General features: G+C 37.3%; 1 protein-coding gene across 6 annotated transcripts in view; it reads left to right on the top strand.

Moving 5' to 3' along the window:
* The window catches only part of ARB2A (ARB2 cotranscriptional regulator A), a 427691-nt gene extending 408295 nt beyond the window's left edge, over positions 1-19396 (top strand). For 4 of the 6 annotated variants that reach the window (XM_027100624.1, XM_027100618.1, XM_027100621.1 and 1 more), the window contains one exon: positions 16343-19394. In XM_027100624.1, the coding sequence (XP_026956425.1) occupies positions 16343-16485 (143 nt within the window). In that variant the 3' untranslated portion in view covers positions 16486-19394. Of the gene's footprint in view, positions 1-16342 lie in introns of all 6 variants that reach the window. The other 2 variants (XM_027100623.1, XM_027100619.1) reach the window with 1 other exon arrangement.
* The last annotated feature ends 4260 nt before the right edge of the window (positions 19397-23656 follow it).

The raw sequence follows: 23656 nt of genomic DNA on the forward strand, positions 1-23656 counted from the left end.
AAAGTGTGAAATATCATCAGTTATAAAGTAAACGTAATGTTTTGACTTGCATATATAAAATAGAAGTTTAAAATTCAAGCCAAAATTGTTACCAAAATTTCAAACCATGTTCTCTAATAATTATGTTAGATGCTACATTCAGTGTCTTGGGGTTGCATCATCCCAGATTTTTAACATCTTCTCTATTTCACTTTTAAAGATAAGAAACAAGATTTTTACAATTCACATATTTCACAGAGACCCATGCTGCCCCTTATCTTTTTGGCTGTTCTTTCATGTCAGGAAGAGATGTGAGTTATATAAAAGTGAAAATGTTGCCTTCTGTGTCAAAGTCTACAACAAGTTTCTTGGGCTGTGTTGGAAAAATAAATGTTCTTCTTTTTAAAAATACTGATCTGGAATGCTTACACAGAAACCTCATGTTTAGGAAATGACCTATTGATTGGCTATCTAAGGTTAGAAGGAATGACCTTGAAGTCTCCAATAGGTTTGTATTCGTGGCTTATGGAAGATTGGTATCTTTAGTCAGCTGAGAACAAATACTCATCTTCCCACATTCAAGACACATTCAAGGTGCCCGTATTAGCAAAAAAGATAATGATATGAATATAAAGAAAGACTATGCAGATTTTGTAGAAATATCATGCTAACTTGTGACATTAATAGTTTTTTCTGTATTGCATTAACTGCTTCCATATCAGATCACTGTGGCATGGGTCATCATTTTATTTGGGGACATGACTACTGTGCAAAACTTCCGTGTTTAGTGCTCACCTTTAAAAACAAAGCGAGGAAACTTGGATCTTACAACAGGTTTCCATCTGGCTTTAAAAGATGAAATTAATGAGGGAATGAAGAGAAGAAAGGAAAGCCTACAAAAATTAAATAGAAAAATGCATTTAATGTTTGTATTCTTTCTTGCCCACCGTATACTGGTTACCAATCAGGAAGAAAAGTGCTTTCCAGTTTGGGCAATTTTTTTGTTGGACCATTCATATGTTCCAATCTCATTCTCCTTTGATCAACAGGAGGTAATTATGAACTTTCCTGAATAGTTTAAAAGGTTCAGTCTATAGTTGTGGGATAGATAGATGAGATGGATAGATAGATGAGATAGATAGATAGATAGATAGATAGATAGATAGATAGATAGATAGATAGATAAATTATCTAAATAATACAATAGTACAGCTGTCTTTTAAAAAATACAGTTGTCTAAAGGAGATACAGACCATCCATTCCTTTAGATGTGCTTAATTTTATCTCTTGAGCAGGCCAGCATATCACAGACTATCAGGTCACCTGCAATACGTTATATTGATGTCCTCTTAGTTACTTCTCCCAAGTTGGTCTTCAGTAATGTGTCATAAGTCTGCATTAAGGACACAATTATTAAAAACAACTGTTTTCCACAACCGGATTGCTTTTACCACCTAGATGCAGTGAATCATAATCAACCGTGTTGGCCTCTTTGTCAATAGAAAGCTCAGTCAAATTTTCGGCCATCATCTGGCAGTTGTACAGGTTTTTGTATTCATTGTCCTTATGTATTAATCTTACCCTATCCCTGACTTTATGCTATTTCTCTACTCCTTTTACTCTTATTTCTCTTTTATCCTATTATAAGGTATATATGTCATCTTAAATGCTTTTTTCAATGAATGATATGAATAAATAACTATTAAACAAGCAAATGTAATTTTACTACTATATTTTTACTTAATACAATATTATTGAAGTTTTCACTATTAGAGATATAATTTTTAGCCCCATTTTTTTGCATTTTGTAAATATATTTTTTCTAGTAAATAGGTTATAGCATTCTTTATTATTAGGATTCCTAAAGTACTTTTGTCTTGATAATATAGGTCTTCCTTCGTTCACCTTTTTGTAGGAAAGTTTTCAACAATTTATGATTCTACTAATAGATATAAATTGTTGCCCCCCCAAACATTGAAATCTGACTAATTGAAGGCATCTTATTTTCAGTAACCAACGTCTTCCTTTCTAACTGTGCAGATTAATCCTCCACCTTAGTTAACCTTATAAGTGGATTCACAGGCTTTCCCATCAGTGTGACTTTTTAAATTTTCTCTCTGGAATAGAAATAAAATAATAGATGCCATTCACTTTCAGTAATGCCCAAAGGATATAGTTGAGATTCTTTGGGATGTAATTCCCATCCAATGCTACTTTAACAAGATCCAAGTAATAATTCTGACAATGATTTTAAAATGCTTGGGGAAAAAAGAGACCTTTATGGCCCTATAATTAACTTTAAAATGTTGCTTAGAACCAGTATACAAAGCAAAGATGTGGAAATAATATGTACTTGCCAAATTTTGTAACACTTTAAAGTTATTTGTAAAATAACTTTACATCCATTGCAATATCTCAGACCCCAGGACTGCAACTATTTACAAACCCATAAGTAAGTTTAATTCCAGAGAGGAAAATTTAATTCCTTGAGCAATACTGAAAGATTTCACCCTGTGAGTCTTCTAGACAGTTGCAGAAAAGCCTAAATGTTAAGTCCAGTTAGAGTTTTGAAATGTCTTTTTAGGATAAAGTTTAGTACCAGATGCAGTAAGGATTAGAATTGTAAATAATTTTCATAACCCTTTCTAGTAATTGTTTAGCCATATCTGCTTCTATTCAGTTTTTATCATAAATCAGTCCTTAGTGGAACTTAATTTAAGTGCTCATGAATTTTCTCTATCCTGATACTCTAAAATATTATCTGGTATTGAAATAATCAGTCCTATCTTATATATTCCCAGGTCATTTTCTAAACTAGGCAATAGTAGGAATTTACTATGTTTACCTGACATATTTGAGAATATATATATTTACTTTGAAATCAGTACAATATTATCTTAATGGGAGATGTTATTCTATATGTATTAATGGTGTGGAAATAACACAGGATCATTTAAGGATTCTTCCCATGTAGAAGGCAGTTGCATTATGGGATTTTTTTTTTTTTTTTAAAGAAAATAACATTCATAGAAGAAATCCCTTGGGGGAGAGAACTGGGAATGAAATTAAAGTAGCATTAGACAGGTTAGGACAACTCTAGACTTGGAGCCTGAATGTAACAAAAATCATCTATTTCTACATTACCTTAACTAGAATGAAAAGACATCACAGTGTTAGGAGCATAAGTGATCCTCCAGAAGCTTTCAGCATCTGTCATAAAGTGACCGGGAGCTTTCATGACCAGTAGTCAGCCACTAGATGACATTACCTGACAAAACTTTTTCTTTTTTTTTTTTCTTTTTTAAGTGCATCAAGAAATCAATCAAAATAGAAAATGTAGTAATTTTATGCCAGATTTATGTTCACAATAATTTGCTTTATTTATATTTATTATTATTTTTATATTTATTTATATTTTATTCACCTCATTAGTTAATGTTGTGAATACATTTGGAGGTTATTTTGTTTATAGTTTACAGTTTCCTTAAATTTATGACTGGAAGAAGTAAGAGCTGTAAGAGTTAGAAAAGAAAACACCTGAACTTATTCACATATGATTGTTTATGTAGAAAATTCAAAATCTACAGATAAATTTTTAGTATGACCAGGGTAATTTACCAAGGTTGCTAGATACAAAATCATTATACAAAAAAAATTGCATTTCTGTATACCAATAACAAGCAGTTAAAGATCCATTTATAGTAGCATCAACAAACATGTCATATAAAAAAAAATTAAGTTAAGGGACATATCATGTTCATAGATTCAATCACTCAACATAGTAAAGATGTCATTTCTCCCCAAATTGATATAGAAGTTTAACATAATTCCTGTCAAAATTCCAGCAGGATTTTTTTGTAGATATAACCCTCTGAAGTTTTCAAGGCCACCCTCACTTATGATACCAACCACAAGTAGGTATCCTAAGGCCATCTTCAGGTTTCATCATTTGCCAGAAGGACTCACAGAGCTCACTGAAAGCTGTTATAAATCTAATAACAGCAAAAGGGTATAGATTAAAATCAGCCAAGAAAAAGCATATAGGGCAGAGTCCAGGAATGTTCCAAGGATGAATTACCAGTTGTTCTCTTCCAGTCAAGTCTTGGATAATGCTGTCTTCTCCCAGCAACATGTGAGAATACACATAAAATAGTGCAAACAGGGGAAACTCACTTGAACCTTGGTGTCCAAGGACTCAGTTAACATTCACAGGGTTAACTGCCTGCATGGCTGACTTTAATCTCCAGATACTCCAGAGGTCCAGCTGAAACCTTTTGGGGAAAGGTCGTTACTATACAGTAGATATAGACAAGTTTATTCTAAAATTTATATAAAAAGGCAAAGGAACTAGGATACTCAAAACAATTTTGAAAAAGAAGAATAAAGCGGGAAGAATCAGTCTATCTGATTTCAATACATTACTGGCAAAGATACAAAGAAGCTAGATCACTCTCACATTGCTAGAAGGATTGTAAAATTGTACAATGACTCTGGAAAACAGTGTGGCAGTTTCTTTCATATTACAAAACATGCAAGTAATATATGGCCCAGCAATTGTACTCTTGGGCATTTATCCCAGAAAAATGAAGATTATTTCACACAAAAATTTGTACATGAATGTTTAGAGCAGCTTTATTTATAATAGCCAAAAAACTGAAAACAACCCAGATATCCTTTGAGAAGGGAATGATTAAACTGTGGTACATCCATATCATGGAACACTACTCAGCAATAAAAGGGAACAAAGTATTGATTCACACAAAAACCTGATATATCTCCAGAGAATTAAGCTGAATGAAAAAAACCCAATCCCATGAGATTATATATTGTATGATTCCATTTATATAACATTCTTCAAATGACCAAATTCTAGAAATGAAGAACAGATTAGTGGTGGCCAGGAGTTAAGGAGGGGCTGGAAGGGAAACGTGAGTGATCTTTGTGGTGATGGAAATGTTCTGTATCTTAACTGTAGCATGTTAATATCATGGTTGTCATATTGTACTATGGTTTTACAAAGTGTTCCTGTTGAGGAGAATCATAAAAGGGACACAGGATCCATTTGTGTTATTTCTTACAACTGCATATGAATTTAAAATTATCCCAGAATAAAAAGTGTAATTATAAATGAATGAATCTAAAAAATGAAGTGCAAATCCTCTATGGAGAAAGTGGTAAAACTTCATTGAGACATTAAAGATGATCTAAATAAATGGTAAGATATATCACATTCATTGATTACAAGATTGAGCATTGTAAATATATCACTTCTCCCTAAATTGGCCTATAGAGGCTTTAGTACGATCCCAAACCATTAAGTGATTGGGGCAATCTATAATGGCTGCTTTACCAACTTGTCCTTCCTCCACTTCCTCCTTCTATTGGCTGCCATAGCAAAGGTCTGTGCTTTTGAAAGTCTGACAAAGCAATATAAAATGATGCTGTGGATACAGAGGTGCATATGATTCACCTGTGTACTCAGAACACCAGTAGCACTTTGCTTGGTAAATTCACAAGTTCTTACTTCTGTGATCTTCTGTATGCTTCCATTTCCTTTATTTCAAAATGGGAACCATCATCAAAATAGTGCAAAAACGGGCTTCCCTGGTGGTGCAGTGGTTGAGAATCTGCCTGCCAGTGCAGGGGACATGGGTTCGAGCCCTGGTCTGGGAAGATCCCACATGCCGCGGAGCAACTGGGCCCGTGAGCCACAGCTGCTGAGCCTGCGCATCTGGAGCCTGTGCTCCGCAATGGGAGAGGCCCGTGCACCGCGATGAAGAGTGGCCCCCGCTTGCCGCAACTAGAGAAAGCCCTGGCACAGAAACGGAGACCCAACACAGCCAAAAATAAATAAATAAATTTATAAAAAAAAAAAAAAAAAAATAGTGCAAAAACCATAGAAAACGTCTATGAATCTGTGTTTTATTATATCTTAATAGCATTCAATAAGCATCAGTTTTCTGGTAATTCTGTTCTGGATAGTTTTTTATACAACAAGCATCTATTAAGCCTCAGCTATGATTTCTGGAATAAAAAGTTTTGAGGCATTACCCCCAAAAGATTTGGAGATAAGACAAGGTATCTTTCATACATGAAATGACTCGTTAAGCAAAGCAAGTATATGATAATATAGTATACACTATATACAAAATACTCAAACATGAAGAAAGGAAGTAGTTGATATGGGGTAAAGTTAATCAAAGAAAGCTTATTAGAGGAAGTAAATACTGAACTGAATCTTTGTTGTTGTTGTTGTTGTTTGGCTGCGTTGGGTCTTTGTTGCTGCACGCGGGCTTTCTCTAGTTGCAGCAAGCAGGGGCTACTCTTCATTGTGGCGCGCGGGCTTCTCATTGCAGTGGCTTCTCTTGATGTGGAGCATGGGCTCTAGGCGCACAGCCTTAGTTGCTCCACGGCATGTGGGATCTTCCCGGACCAGGGCTCGAACCCGTGTCCCCTGCATTGGCAGATGGATTCTTAACCACTGCGCCACCAGGGAAGTCCCTGAACTGAATCTTAAAGCAATTAGACATATATCTTCTGAAAATTTTTAGTATTATAATGCTTAACCAATTTGTAAATACTAATTATATTTGAGCAAAATGTCTGTGTAGCTGTGGCCTATCACAGCCGCTCTGGACTTTAGATTTCTCACTTGTGAAATGAAACCGTTAGATGAAATTTTATCTCGGGTCCTTTCCACGTCTTTGCTATCTTATGTTTGATATGTTTCTATCTGCATCTAAATTTGAACTACATTTTGGGAATACAAGCTCTTGAACAGTTAAAGTTTGACTGTCTGAGAGTTCTCAGTTCTGACACTCTCCTAAACGTCTTGATGCTAGTAAATTGTATTTACTAGATAAGCACAGCATTTTAGCTAAACGTATCTGGAAGATACTTTGAGTATTTGTCAGTGCTTATCACCTAGTTGCTAATGGACTGTGGATCACCTGCATCTACCTCATCAGTTTGTTGGAGAGAGCAAGAAAAACACTCTACTTCCTTCAGTTTCAGTTATAGAGAATCCAACTGTTATTATATTCCCATTTTAGAGGAATTTATTTCTTAACTCTAAAAGCTAGCATGCACTTCAACATAGGGTACGTTTATCCATCTGTGTTGAAGATTAGTAAAGTTTGACCTCTGTCTTCAAAAACTTTACAGTGGTAATCAATCTCTTCTCTGACTGGACTTCAGAGTCACCAGAGTCACAGATGCCCAGACCCTGAGATTTTGGAAAGGTTTAAAAATTGTCAGTTGACCTGGGCCTGGGAGAATAGGGGATACTTATAGAAGAACAGTTGAGGGATTAAACCCAGAAAAGAAGGCTAGATCCAGGGAATGGAGGGCTTTAAACCACATGGAGGAATTTCTACTTAATTTGAAAGATTATGGAGACCATTGGATATGTTTGAGCAGAGAAAGAGGTCTATGACACAAATGATACTTAGGATTTTTGTCTGGTAGCAGGGTACGAGATAGAAGAGAAGAGGTTGAAGGCAATGAAACAAGTTAGGAGGAAGTTTCTGCATTCTAAATGATAGGTCATTAAATCTAGAGTGGTGACAGGGGAATGGAAAGCAAAAAAGAGACTGGAAAAACTTTGCTGAGGTGCAGTTGTCGGGATTTGGTAACTGATTGGATCAGGAGTCGGCAAACAAGCGAAAACAAAAATCAAAGATGACTGAGAGGCTTTGAGCTGGAGAAGCGAAGAGAATAGTGTGTCTGTTTATAGAAATGAAGACAGTGGAAAGGCCTGCCGAGAGAGTAAGTCCACCAGTTACCTCTGGACGGCTTGCAGAAATGGAACACTGTGACAGCACCGTCCCCATCCTAGTACCTTCCCATCACACACACCAGTCCTAAGGTCGAGAACCCAGAGGTGTCAGCATATATAACAAGAGCAGAATTATTAGGAAAATGCTCCTTCTAGTTCAAGTCCATTTTTTAATTTACTACTTTGAAATATTATTTTATTAGGTTGTCTTTCTTACTGCGTATTGCTATTGCCTACTACTATTACTCACTTTATGTGAAACAGCAGTAGTTGGGTTTTATACTCTGAGGTGTGCAGGAGAAGAATGAGCCCCAGAGAATGATCTAGAGGTGGGAGGAGTTGATAAATGCAATCAGGGAGGGTTAAATCCATCATTCCAACTCCCCATAATCCATTCACCATTTACCAACCAGTGTACTCTTTAAATGCAAGTCAGATTATATTTCTTCCCCACTGAAACTCTGCAGACAGCTCTTCCATTGTGCTTGGAATAAAATTAAAACCTTTCACTGTGCCCTGAGAGACCTCACATGGCTTGGAGGCTGCCCACCTCTCTGAATCATCTACCACTTTCCCCCTCACCCTCCATGCTCCAGGTGCTTTCCAGTTCCTTGGCTATGACCAGCTCTTTCCTCCTCAGACCCCCTCCCTCTCCTTGTTCTTCCAGAACCCTGCCTGCAGCACTCTCTCCAGACCTTCACCTGGCTCCCTCTTTCCACTCTGGTCTCAGGTCAGAAGTGTCCACCCAGTCTAAATTGACGACCATCTCTTCTCCTCTTCATTCTCTTCACATCCCTCTACTGTGTTTTTTTCACAGTGCTTCTGACTCCCTGAAATCATCATGTTCATCGGTTTACCTGTTTATTGCCTGTCATCCCCACTAGCACATATGCTACAAGGAGCAGAGTTTTTATATATCTTGCTCACCACCACATCCCCAGCCCAAAGAAATAGTGCCTGGCATACAATAAATACATGTATGAATGTATAAATTAATCACTCACAGGACCTCTGGAAAAACTGCCCACAAAATATTTCCTTTAGAATAGAATCCACAGTTGAGCGAGGAGGATCACAGACGATTCAGATATTTGAACTAGCAAATGATTTTGTTTTGTTTTGAAATAAGGAAAGTATTTTGCATTCCATTCTATCTCACCCCTCCCTCTCTCCGTCTTTCTCATTCTCTCTCTCCCTTCCTCCCCACCTCCCTCTTACACACACACACACACACACACACACACACACACACACGAAGTCATAAGCTTATGGCAGCCATAAGCCATAGGTACCTAGCTAGGAACACAGAATCTGGAAGAAAAGGGAAGCGTGACAAGCTATCTAGAAAGCTGCCACCAGCCCTCTCGGACAGTGTTATTTTAGAATGGGGCCCAGTAAAGCTCTTCACTGATTGTGTTGGGAATAATAGGATCAGAAACCTTTACTTACGGAAATAACTATTTTATGATTCTTTGCATTCCTTGTGTAGAGCCCTGTGCTCTTACCATCCTTTGGCAAAGTTACTTTTGAAAATCACGAAGGGAAACGAAAAAGAGAACTTTTGCCCACACCTGGGCTCAAATTTTAAAGGAAAACAGTATCCCTGGAGGCCAGGCTTTGTGACAACACTAAGAGAAGTATGTGAGACAAGAATTAAAACCAAAGAAAACACTTCTGCGCCAGCTCTCTGGGTTTGAAAGGCAATTCAAGCAATTACAAGGTGTCCATTTTTTATTGGTTAGGAGAGGTTTATTAGAGAGGTCTCGCCGGGTTCAATGTCAGAGACCCACAGCTACTGCAGGCTCTCTGCTCTGCCTAAGAATAAGTTTACTTCCCAAAGTTGTCTCCTTGAGTCTTAAGCTGCCCAGTGCCCAAAACCGCCCCACTCCCCTTTCATAGATGAGAGATATAGAAAAGAAGCTGGAGGAAAGGACAGGCTTTCCCAGAAACTGCCCGTGACGCAGAAGTTTCTACCACTGCTTTTATGTCTTTGTTTCAGCCTCCTATCTCTGGTCAAGCTCGACGACTTGCCTTTAGGGTCTCAACACAGTCTCGGCTTTAACAGATTTGCAGCAGTGTTAGCAATGGAAAGAGACTTGCTTGTATCTTACACAGCTGGTTTAACCAGGCCAGGCAGCACGTTTACTGAGCTGCTCCTGGAGTCTCCCTCAGCGAACACCCCACTTTGTTTACTATCCTCCCCGCCCCCGAAACCCCCATCCTCACCTCCCGCCGTGTGACGGAGTCTCACTCACACTCGTGCCTTCTAACTAGGAGAGTCTCCATTAGGAGCCCTTCTGTGCTCAAATATTGGTCAATTTAATGGTGTTCTTCTTAGAAGCTCTAGAATTCATTTTTAAATGAATTTTAGTAGTAATATATATTTTCTTTCTTTTTAGAAGGCACATTATTTTTCTGTGCTCTAGTATTTCTCTAATTCTTTATATCTTTCTAAAAATAACTGCTGGTGAGCTCATAAATTCATTAGTTAATCCCACTGGGACTCAATAATGCATATTACAGACCTCCTGATTTTTATATATTAGATTTTCTCAAGAATTCCCTTACCTGTTATTCTCAACATAGCTATATTGACAGGGTCTTCATTACTTCCTAATTGCCCATATTTCTTTTTCTTGTTAAAGATCAATTTTTAAAATCAAGCCTTGTCAGTTTGAAAGTATCGTAGATATGTTATCTTGTTAATGTGTTTCATATCTTTCTAGGTTTTTTTCTTTCCCCCTTTATCATAGGAAACATATAAAATTTACTCATTACCTTTTTCTTTAAAAACAAATTCTTTTCCAGGGGAGGGGGGTGTCAGTGAGAGGGTGGGGGCCCATACTAGTTTTTTTCCCCTGAAATAAAGATTTTAAAATGATATTTCATATTCAAAGGTGACTTTGTGAACAGTTATATCCCCTATTCTAAACCAGACCCTAACATGTAAATTATGTATAGATTGTTGAAATTATTCCATGACCTTTTGGTCTAGGACCATGTAAAATAAGGTGACCAGCAATAATTAGAATAGTGAATGCCTGACCAAGAAATGCTTCTAAATTATCTTTTCAGTGAGCCCTTACTTAGACTGTCCATCATATTATGGTAGTAAACCTTACCTTTGGAAAATCTGATTGTGTATGTATAATATCATTTGAAAAATGATTATTTGCTTTCCCAGAGAATTCTTCACTTTATTAAAAGATTCTTTAAAGAAGTAGATAACCCACTTCTTCCTTTAAAAATATTCTATTTACAGAAATTATATTTACGTATAACTTTTTAAGACATCTACTGCAGAAAATGAGGTACAGCTTCAGAGTAGTCTACATCTACCAAAGTAAACATCAGGGTTTTGGCTGCTAACTCAGTAGCATATTTTGGCATAGTTTTTGCCAAAAAAAAAAAAAAAATTCCAAGCACTAGGATCAAGTGAAGAGGAGTGTGGACAAGGCAGACTTGTAAGAAACACTTGGATTAAAGTCATCACAGGAAGAAGTAAGGGGAATAGACAAGGCAGAAGATATAGCAATGTTTTCTTCTCTCTTATCCTATTCTTTGAGCATTCTGCTGTCAGTGCTATTTCCAACCATTTTTTGTTTGATTTGTAAATGCTGTTACATAAATGTAGCCTCCTTCCTTCTCAGTTCCATTACAAGACACTTTTTCTTAAATATATAGTCTTTTGGGAAAACATATGACACATTTTAGCAATTTGATCTTCCTCATATGATTTATAGTTTCATCCTTTATACTTAAAGTTTCTAATCTTTTTGAACATTTGTGCTATCTCTACCTCTTTGAAATTTGCTGTAGTTCATTTTTAAAAACAATTGATAGATAAAGAATAAATATTCAGTGTAGTATTTTAATTGGAAGATCCCCTGTCCACTACCTTTTGGTTATTTCAAAGTGGATAACATCGTTGACAAAAATGCCAAGATCTTCTCCAACCACAATTATTTTTAATCTATGAAACAGAATTTCCTTTCAAATTAAGTAGTTTTTATAGTAGTGACATTTATTGTTGATGTGATCTGTTTAATATGACTGTAGTCAGAAGGGAAGTTGGGTCCATTATTCTTCCAGAAATTTGTGGAAGAAACATTAATTAAGAGAAGTAAAAGGCATTTCTACTCTGTATAAGGATAAGAGCTAGCTATAAGTAGGGTTCAGATTATAGATAAATTAATCTCTACTGTAATAAAAAAGAATTAACTATTCATTTTTATTTAAGCTAACCCTTGCCATCTAAAACCATACTATTTTAATAAATATTGGACTTCCCTGGTGGTCCAGTGGCTAAGACTCCGTGTTCCCAGTGCAGGGGGTCCTGGTTCGATCCCTGGTCAGGGAACTATATCCCACATGCCGCAACTAAGACTCGGCACAGCCAAATAAATAAATATTTTTTAAAAAATAAAAAATAAATAAATATTACACAGTGCTTTTACTATCCTGAAATAAATTCTAGAGGTAACATAATTCACCTACTTATAAGATTGCTAACTTATTGTATTCCTCTAGTTAACATATGAAGGAAATAAAAGGAAAATAACTCATAATAAGAATAATATATATATCAATATTTAAAGTGCTCAGGAAAATCTGCATGGGTCCTGTGTATAGAATCACCAGGAATTCCACATCTACAAATGCAGGCTGGTGCAGGTGTGCTTATTGGTGGCTCAAGTACTGTGGGCAATGAGGCCATCAGTGATGAGATTTTCTCATATGGCAGTCCATTCTTGGTAATATTCTGAACAACATAAAGTACAAAATTCCTTCAATTTACATGGTAGCTGGATTCCTGGAAAATTCCGTGTGTCTTAAAATCATGCCAAAAGTACTGTGAGATTACTTGTTAAACAGATCTAAATTCTAAGCCCATATAATCATAAACAGGTTTTTCAACTACATGAATAGCTTGTGAAACATTTGAAAACCATGTGCAATGCAGAACAGTTCTTCATGTGCTGTAATGCCCTGCAAATTGAAGGATGTCCACCTCCCTGGCCTTCTCCCACTAAATGCCAATAGCTCCTCCCAGTTGTCCTGACCTCCAAAAACTTTCCTACAAATTTCCAAAATGCCCCAGAGGCCACTACCATGCCCATTAAGAACCACTGATTACGACTGAGCAAAGGCAATTTTTTGTAATAAAGAACTGAGATCGTGCACATTTATTTTGCCCCAAAGGTGAATTATCCAGTAAGAACAAGCCTGCCAATCCAAGAGGATACAAAAATCATTCCCTGAGAACATGGCAGATAATTAACCTGGGAAAACCCTTTATTTCCTACATTGTGGAAACAACTTAGATTAGGGAAATGGGGGTTTGAAAAGTAGAAAAAAAGATCACAGTCCCTAAGAAGAGGAGCTTTTGATAGGGTAAAGTTGTGGCAGAGGAAAGACCAGGTCCTGACTATAAAACCATGTTTATCTCCTTCAAATACAAAAACATAGTTAGTGCTAAATGGACTAGTTTCCATGTTACCTACACATAATTGCAGGTTATTAATAAATGGCTGCTTTTTTAGTTAGCCTAAACTTTCCCCTTCTATATCCTTTTATGAATAGATAATGTAATGGCCTAGTGTTTCCATCCTGATGGAAGAAATTCCCCTAAAGTTGTATATCTTTTAAGTATTCGAAAGCTGCTGTCAGAAGTTTCCATTCTCTTATCATTGCTATGGGCAGATAGTCATATTAATTTGTGAATATTTTCATTGAATATTGGCCCCGAGTTTTCAAAAATGGTCTCCAAACATGTTCTTGAAATGTGTATACGCAGCCCCAGATGAACATGCAACTACCTTCCAAATGCTGTGTTAAAATTATTAAAAATCTACTTTCAGTAATTTAGAAAAGAAAGCCATTTTTGTATAAGATATTTATGTTACCACTCCTTAGTTTAGGGAGGATTCTCCCTCTCCCATTCCATTCTCTATAATTCAGTTTCTAACCCACTTTGCTTATTAATTTACTCCTAGCAATTTCCGTTCCTCTGACAGAGCACACACTCTCATTATTTATACTCTTAAATTGCAAGGGTAAATGTTGAGAGCCAGTGCAGGTCCTCAGTTATCTCAGGGACTTTGGTCTTTTCAGCCCAGGACTAATCAAGCAGAGAGTCATCATAAGCTAAAACTAAAAAGCCTTTGTAGTGATTTTATCACCTGGGAAATTTGTCCATCCTTCGGAAAGATTGTCACCAGGAAAGAAAAAAATAAAGGAGTTAAAATTGCTTCAGACCATTGACTCCTTAGGTCCCTCTAGATTCATACATTGAATTGGTTTTCAAGGGGTGGGAGGAATTATGAGAAGAGCTCCCTAAGAAAGCTTAGAAATTGATCATAGCCTTGGTAATACTAGGAAGTGTAAGTGTGATCACTATGGAGGAAATGCCAAATGAGCCTGGAAGCCTGGGAAATGAGAAGGAAAAGAGATGATTAACACCTTTTTTTTTCCTATTGTGTTTGGGGATGGGTGTTTCCATGTAGTATGAATCCGAGAAGAGTCAATACCATTGACTTTAAAATATTTTTTCATTATAAGTGCTATTAGTAATTATTATTGAAATGAAACTGGAATTACAAGCACTATAGAAAACAGGGATGGGCATTTCATAAACCTGTCCAGAAACTGGGCTCCCTTCTAATTATACCCACAAAATATTAAAGTAGGTATGTCTGAGCTTATCTAGAACTGCTCACAAACTTCTTTTGTGTTTGGAGAATACAGATGCCTCCAAATTCAAAGGAAGTCTTTAAGACTGTTATCTGAATACGTCAGTGAAAATTATATACTAACAATAAATATCTGGATATTACATATATTTTAAAGAACTTGAATTTTTACACATCTATTGATAAAGGCAGGCATTTGTATAATTTTTTCCCGAGAATTCTACTGACTTGTCAAAATCCAGTCAGGCACTTTAGGATTTGCCAGGATAAACCTGCACTCATCTCTTTCTTCCACTGACTAACATTGAATTTTGCCCAAACTGAGTAAGCAAATAGAAAAAGGACCTCATTTTTTAGTCTGAACACAGTAGTGTTGGGGGATGTAACTCAATGATATGACTTCAGTACTGGATCTTGTTCCAAATGCAGGTTCATTAGGCCAGTCTGCCGAGGAGAGGAGGATAGAGAGCATCCTTCTGAGGGCACCTGTTAAAAGAGGGGTTCTCTAGTAAGGCCAGCTCCCACAGCTAAGTCACATGCACAGACTATAGCTTTCTGCTCTCTGGTCGAGGCAGCCATAGCATCCTTATTGTTGTAACTCCCAGATTGTGATACTGTCACAAAACTGTTGCTAGGCAACAAATGTGGTTACCAGGTCTCAGCGAATAGCTGAAGGGGAAAGCAAAGTGTTGCACCATTGTAGAGTAACCATAGCAATGACCTACTATTACAGACTAAAGAATTATCATTAACAATGTTAAAGTATCAGACAGAGGCCCCGAATCCAGAGACTTCCAGACAGTGTCTCTCTGCATAATTGAGTGATCTAGGAAGAGATTTAAACCGTTTAAAATCTATTCACTCATTATTCCTACAGCAGAGTCTTTGTTATTATTATTTTTATTTTTTAAGTTAAAAAGTGTTCTGTTATAAAACTATTAATTAAATGATATAAGCTATCACAGGGAGTCAAAAACAGATTAATGTCCTCATCTGTTCTTACGTCTACATCAGTGTTATTTTTTACCTGTCTTAAAACTGAAGAAAGATTTTATTTGAAAAATCTGTACATTAGTGTTAAATTGAAGCCACAGAAAGAAGCTGTAGTAAAACAAAATAACTCTATAAATTGACAACTTAACCTGCATTTTGTGAGTTGAATTCCTCCTGACAAAATAGAAGGCCTAGATGCTCTTTCAGTAGTCACTACTTTGAAACATTTTTTTTTTTTTTTTTTTTTTGCTTTTTTAAGACTGTCCCCTAAAACCTTTTTAAAAAAAAAAAAAATGTAGGCTGCTAGGACACTAAAATCCAACTTGTTTCTTTCTCTTGGGAAGCAAAGAAACGTGGGTGCTCTGCGGAGGGTGCAAAAGCCGGATTCCGAGCGCAGGGGAAACCAATCCCCGCGCGCGCCCAGCCTGGGGAAGTGGGTGGTTTCGAGGCGGGAGAGGGAGTGGCCCTTCCCGCCCAGCGCCTCGATTGGCCCGGAGGGGCTGAGGCCCCGGGGGCCGCCGGCCGCGCCTCGGGCGACCGCGGGGAAGGTCCGGCCGCGGCCGCGCGTCGGGGACGTGCTAGGGGCTCAGGCCAGAGGCGGCGGAGTTCCGGGATCGCCACCCCGAGCGCCGCCGGCGGAGACACGGAGTCGGTGGGCCGCAGCCTCCCTCCGAGCCCTGGGGGCCACGTGAACCCTCAGGTACAGGTGTGGTCCCTAGGGGTCGCGCGCCCTGGAGGGGTGGGGGCTGGGCTCCGAGGGCGGGACGCGGCGCGGCGCAGAGGGCGCGGGCTCGAGGACAGAGGACCGGCGGCCTGGGCCTCGTCAGAGCCCGGCTGTCCCGTCCCACCTGCGCCGGCAGCACGCGAGGCCACCTCGTAACTGAATCTGTACATTTTGCAGGCACCGACCGTCACGAGCTAACTTCCTGGAAGAGCTTCCCGTCTATTTTCAAGTTCTTTACCGAAGCCTCTGAGGCAAAGACCAGTTCCCTGAAGCCGACTCTGACGCGGCGCTCCCACCGAATAAAGCACGAAGAGCTGTAAGAGGAGAGCGAGCGAGACGGGGGAGGGGAAGCCGAGGAAGCACACTCGAGCATATGCATCCACACGTCTCCCCACCGCCTGTTGTCGGCGAGCAGACTCCCAGCCCCTCATTAGATTGTTTTCTTCCTAGAGCACAGGGTCGTGATATATACATCTAAATAGCGTTTTGCATTATTTCTAGATGAGTGCAACTGTCAAAGCAATATGGGTTCACTGGTCGTGCTTCCTTCGGGCTGTGCTTGGGCTTCGCGCTGCCCGTCAGCGCGCAGATTAAGGCCGACAGCGCCCTGCCCGGCGCGGCCGGCGCGCCTCTAATTGCCCTGATGGAGCCCGCGCCGGTGCTGCGGGGCGAGGGGCGTCTGCGCGGTCCTACCGCCCGCAGCCACGTAGCCGCAGCTCCGCTCCTCTCCTCTCCCCCGGCCCCCCTTACTCCTGAATCATATCCATTTTTTTTCTCCCCCGAACCGAACCGAAGGAAACTTTTATTCTAGACTTAAAACTCCCTTTTTAAAAAGTTTTTTCCGTAAGGGCGTCTATGTCTTTTTTTTTTTTTTTAAGGAAGTCTCCCCCCTCCCAAGCCAAATTTAAATTCATAACGTGAATTCCGTGATGTACTGTGTAGTTCGGGGAGGGCAAATTGTTCACTCCCTAACGATCTATTTTCATTTCGAGACCAGAAGAAAAACTGCATTAGAAAAATCTATAAAGTACCCAATCCACGTTATCGCTGGAAACCTTGCCAACTGAATACGAGATTTTACACAAGTCTCTAATTTCAGAAGAGATTGTTTAAACCAAAACATAATGATGAGCAAATTTTTAAGTACATGTGGGAAAGGTTTCATTTTCAAGGGAGTTTCCAACTTTATCATTAGAATTTACTTTTTTAAATATATAATGTGTGTTGGGTAGCACTGCAATTTAGATAGCATACTTAAGTTTTGTTTAAATCTTAATGTGGAGGAAGTTTGTTGTTGTTAATCCTAAGTAGAGTGGTCTATTTTGAGCTTTCATAGAGTTAGACCTTTTTAGGGAGAGTATTTTTTATCGTCGTAAGGAAAAGGAATCTGTGCGATTGAACCTTTTCCTTCTGAAAGGCTTAGTGGGGCTAAAATGATTCTTTTAGTTTTCTGCTTCAACAGAAAGGGAAAGACCTGGTGTGAAAGACTTTTCTCCTCTCAATCCAATGGTATAATTCGTAGTAGTCCACCTCCTCTGTAAGGTTTTGCCTTACAGTTTCCAACAATTAAGTATTTTAATCCAGCTAGGATCTGGCCAACTCTGTGAAATATGAGGTAAAATAAGTTAAGGTTTTGCTGACTTTTAAATTCACATGTTAAATCTTAACATTATTACTTTTTTAATTACTTGTAGAATTTAATTACCTAGTGAAGATTCTGTTTCTAATAAGTGAGGATCTGAATTCAGTATTTTTTTTCATCCTTTTTTAAAATATACGCAACAATATGCCTGCCTTACTTGAGGACACGACAAAATGTACCCAAAATAACTTAGAACTGTTTCACTCCTCAGAAAAATAACTTAAAATAACCACCTCACGGATAAAATGTTTTTATACTAGGAACCGATTTCAGCAAGTTTTAAAACTGGTAGTATCTGTGTTTGGTACACAAGTGCATTAATTAGTTCTCATAATTTCAATGATGGTAAATTAAGGTGATCTTTCTTTCAGTAATCTTATATGCATATCTTTCGATGTTATTTTAGCAGGAACAACATAGGACGAAAAAGCAAAATGTCATTTTATCCAATTCCTTGGGTGGCTTAAAACGTGTAACCCCAGCAATGTCGAGCATGTTGCTCTGCAATCTTTTCTGTTTTAGAAGTAATAGTGAACTGTGTAAAATAATGGTACCTTCCACGGAGAGGATTTGAGAATTGATGTGGATTGAATATATTTTTCCAAGTGTTATAAATTGTGTGCTGTTTTCAGAATATTAAAATGTTCACAAGAAACTAGTTTTATTGCATTTTTTTAATCAGCACTTGTACAGTACTCAATTTGTGAAGCGTCTGCAGCTGAATTAGAGCAAACATGCTCAGGTTATAAACCAAATCACTCCTATTTCTTCTCTTCAGTTTTCTCACCCCTAGTTTTTAAAAAACCTTCACTTGTAACTAGAGTAAATCACTGCTTAGTTGCCTTTAATACTTTAAAACTACTGGGTTGTTAGGCCTTGTTTAACTATCTATAGAGAGCTATCTGCAAACTTAAGTTGTGTAAATGTAATTTCTACTTGTGGATCTGCGCTGTTGCAACCCAGAGGGAACTAGGCAACCCGTCCCAGACCTCCAACTGATTACTGATAAGATTCCTTGTAATGTAGAATCTTTTAACCTGTTGATTATGGGTTTGTTGGTATAAATATATTGTTTTCACCTCAGTTTTCCTGGAATAACAACAGTCAGTTGGTAGTAGCCCGCCTGCTTGGACGAGACAAGGGTTAACAATGTTTCTGCTCTGCTCTCCCATTTTGGTTTCTTTAAGACAAGTTTTCAGGAGAGTAGAGGTTTAAAGTTAGGAAGTGGGCTTTTTTTTTCTTTTTTTTAAATTATATAGTGAGTGCTTAGAGGAAGTGGAATGGGAAGCATGGAGTTGTTGATCAATCTAAGGTCCAGAATAGAACTGTTAAAACTTAAAAGCCAGATACTGGCTTTGGAGCTTTCTAAAGGTACTTAACTATACAGCCGTTAAAAGTTTTCATGGATATTTGAAGGCGGGGGGAGAAATCTTCTTGTATTAATTGTTCTTTTCTCAAGTTTCTGCCTTGTGCTTCAATTTGGATTGCATTATTGTTTATACCAAAAGAAAAGGAAACTAAAGCACAGGAGTTTCCTATATATTATATATTTGTTTACTATTTTAAAATAAAAAACAATTTTCCCAATATCGGGTGACTTATTATTCTTGTTCAGAAGCTCATTTAATCACTCACAGAGGTCAATAAAAGCAGAAACTTAATAAGAATGATGGGACAGCATTTATCAATATTTTAAACCTTATAGTTACTTATTATTACTATTATTGTTGCTGTAAGGTAATACCCTAACTTCAGTTGAGTCACTATTTAGCTTGGAACTTTCACAAAGCTTTTTTTTTAAGATATTTGTTTTTAAGACCTAAAATATCTCCTTAGCTACAAGGAAATTCGAACCCGTTGTTAAACTATCATTTTATAAAATATACTTTACTATATACGGTAAACAAATGTGTTTTCCAAAAGGACTCTGTTGAGGTTAAATTGCTCCCAAATCCCTGTATAGGTCCTTGATGTAGTACATCTAATCTGAAAATACCTTGTTTGTATTTATTTCACAGCTTTTCCTTCTTTAAAACCTGTAACTTTTTTGAGAGAGGGTGGGTGACAAAATATGTTAACTGTATTATCAGTGGTAATAAATTAGATTTTTTCATTTTTCTCTGGATTATCCGGGGTTGCAGTCTAGACACATGTGTGTCTCTGGTTGGAATCATAGTTTGTAACTGTGGACTGACAGGTTCCTTTTGGTGTCTGTAATCCTGGTTCATTTAAGAAAGATTACTATTATAGAAAGGCTAAAATTTTCTCAAAATTTTTCCCTATGCCTTTGTAGAGAAAAATGTCTTTAAATAAGTGTGATATATTCTCATTTTTGAAATATGGGTGGCCAAAAAAAAGGATAATAGTAGTGGTTATTTTATGATTACTTATTAGGAGGTATAATAATATAAAATAAAAGACTCCAGGAGGTACTCCCTTTCAAAAATTGAATACTTTCCTTCCTTCCTTCCTTCCTTGTATAGTGTGACTGAGTGGGAGTCTCTTGAATTGTTCGTCTTCCTTTTATCTAATATTCTATTAATCTCCAAAAAGATCAGTTTGAGTCTGGGAAAGGGTTTTTAATCAACACTTCACAGAGCTTAAAGCTACCCTACCTAAAGCGTTAGCTTTGTTAGGCGGTTTTAGATTTAAAGCATTGCAACTGTCATGCACTGTACTAAAAGTAAAGAATGTACACCAAGTGGAAGATGTTGAAAAGAGGGAAATAGCACAAAGTCGATTAACAGAGATTCGAGAATAGAAGTAGCCATCAAAGCATTCCAGCGTTTATCTCGAAATCTATGTAGGATAAAAAAAAAAAAAGAGGCAACAATGATAGTTTTAAACCTCACACTTAGGAGAGATGAATGTTGATTTAATTGATTCATTTGGATCGATGTTTTTAAAGTTTCACACCACTGATCTTTCATGTAGTGATGTCTTTAGCAGTCAGTGGTCTGACATGAGCCTTCTCAGATTTCATCAGTGGGACTCTCCATGACATCTGAAATTATGCAACAGCCTTCGCAATGGTAACTTTGGAATTGGGAGACCTTGATGCCAAAGAGCATGGTTACATTGAAGAACTCTTGTTAATTCTTAGCACAAAGGTTTTAGAGGAGTGGTAATTATAAATGAACCTTAAAGGTTAAAGTAACCAAATATTACGGAGTGGGCTTTAATTGCTAGATAGGAGAGAATCGTACTGAAAGTTTGACCATTAAGTGGATATCATGCAGTGACCAGTCTTTTCCCCTTGAATGGAAAAAAGCTTGAAAATGGAAATTTGACTTAATCCATGAGGCCTTCCAGGCAACTTTTCCCAGTCCTTTGCCTTGAGATTTGTGAAAAACCTTTCACTATATTCTTTGTATTGTTGGAGTTGAGTTCTATTTGAAACATGTTTCTAGAAAAGAAATCTAGAGAGGCCCTGCATCTTTCTTTCCAGATCATTCCACTTTTTCTTCCTTGGCTAATACATTGGGTAATATGGGAGACTGTCATAGGTAAAATAATGTTGAACTGTACTTTGTAGCCAGCCTGCAGTACCAATACAAAGAATCTGAAATGAAAAGACAACCAACACCCCAAGAATGATATGTCTCTTTTTAAAGTTTACAATTTGAATAATGAACTTGGATAGAAACTTGGCAGGAAAACAAACCATGGCACCATCACATCACCAACCATTTTCACTTTTCTGTCCAATTTCAGAGTGCATGTGTTTGTGAGTATTTCACTAGATCAGTGACAGCTCTTTATTTGCATAATTATATGCTCTGGTCTGAAGAGAAAACTAACCCCCAAATTTCATGGGTCACCAAACTGCAACAATCAATGTTTTATCACATATGCTAAGCAAAATCTAAGAAGCTATATGAAGTTTCTTGGGGAGTTTTTACTCCTCAGAAAATTAAAGCGTTTTCCTCTCCTGAATAGATTCAAAATCTTTCCAAGTTCTTTGTAACTGAATTCTGTTTGAAGGCAAAACTAGAGATTAACATGTAGATCTGGATCTTAGGCTCACTAGCATTACTTCAAAGTGGCTTAAGAAGAGCAGCATTTTTGGAACACTAAACTTTTAAATTCTAAGTACTGTCCTTCATGCTATCAGGAAAAAAATTATTGGCCAAATTATGGTTAGCCAAAATGAAGCCCAAATTAACTACAATTGAATATGAAGTTCATTTCCTTCTATGAAATACTCAGGGGTTTTTTTTAAAGACCTAATAGGAAAATATGTATATATGTATATATGCATAGATATCTGTGTGTATGTGCACACACATGCATACACATATCCATCCATGGGGTACATATGGCCATTCCACCAGGATAGACAACATATACAGTATGTGTATGTCTTTTCAGTGCTGGTAACATAGTAGGTACTCCATATACGTTGGTCACCAGGATTGTTTGTAAACTTATTTTCTTTTAAATAAATTTTTCATGTTCAAATTCTGCAAGGCTTTGTAATAAATATTTTTCAATGCCTCAAGTTCATTTGCATCTGTAACTTATCTGCATGTGATGTGTATCAGTGTTTAAGGTTGGCTTTATTTCATTAAAGAAAAATTGATTCAAACTGTTGGTGTTTTTAGTTTATAGGCAATCTGCCAGACTTGAAATAAACTAGAACATAGAGACACATGCAGGGAATGACTGTTCGTTATGGAGTTACTAAAAATCCTGGAAAATGTGCTTTTACCTAGCCTCTTAAGGAGTATACTAAGTGCATGATTTAATTCTACTGCTTAGGTCTGTATTTCATTTAAAAGCATATAGTACAATGTGTTTTATTTAAAGCGATCTGTTAGTAATAATATATTGACAGTTTCTTTGTCAGGTAATTTACGGTCATAAGAAAAGCATTAGAAAAAAGGAAACATTGAGCTAAAAAATTTAAGAATTGCATGGTTCTGAAGTATTTTATTCTCTATCTTGGAGAGGGATGAGAGATCTTTAGGTCAGGCATCAGAAATTTTCTAAAATGTTCCTATTATTTCAAGCAAAAGAGAAACCATTCTCTCCCAAGTTCTTAACTAAAGTTGAATTACAAGTGGAAGACACTTTCTTTCTCTTTTAGTGCAAAAACTTAAACATCTGCTTATCACTATCCACAATCATCACATCTCACCTTGTTGCTGTCCTTCCAAAATGTTCACCTAGTTATACTCCCTCTGCACCACCCCATCATCTACCTCCCCAATAATTGCTGCTTGCTGTCTTGGATTCCTCTGGGTGAAAATTCCTCAAAACTGAATCTGTAAAAACAAATAAATACAAGTTTAGCTTTTTTGTCAAACATAATGAGTAAGCAAATGAGTTAATGTTGCTGTCTGACTAAGCATTAAAGAGTGAAAAATAAAGAGTAGAACCCTTCTAGGTTACAATTTAAAGATTTTTAAGTTGGGGACCTATGTGCCTCTGAGATCAATTTGCATTTTATTTTTAATGTATAAACTCTTAAAAGGAAAATAATAGACAGTACATATCCCTAATTACTTTTTTTTTTTTTCTCTATTTGACCTTTGTGGGGACCTTGCTATGAGTTTCAGATAAAGTTCTCGGTTTTCTCTTCTGCCTGGGACACAGAAAAATCTGTTATTTCCTATAGAGTTCCACACATGAGGTGATTGACCCTAAAGCTGAACGGGCTTTCTCTTTTTATCATTTTCATTTCTTTTTGCTCAAGTACTACCTAATCCCATTGTGCCTGAAAAAGGTATCTATGATCCAGCTCATCTTCATGTACCTCCAAATAATTTTCCAAAGGCTTGTTTTCTTCTTTGTCTTATTTTAACTATAATTACATAAAATGGCTTTTTTCCAGTAAATGTTCCCAC

The sequence above is a fragment of the Aethalodelphis obliquidens genome, unplaced genomic scaffold (genome assembly GCF_003676395.1).
Source record: "Aethalodelphis obliquidens isolate GAN/ISIS:26980383/991018 unplaced genomic scaffold, ASM367639v1 scaffold4, whole genome shotgun sequence".
Taxonomy (NCBI): Eukaryota; Metazoa; Chordata; class Mammalia; order Artiodactyla; family Delphinidae; genus Aethalodelphis; species Aethalodelphis obliquidens.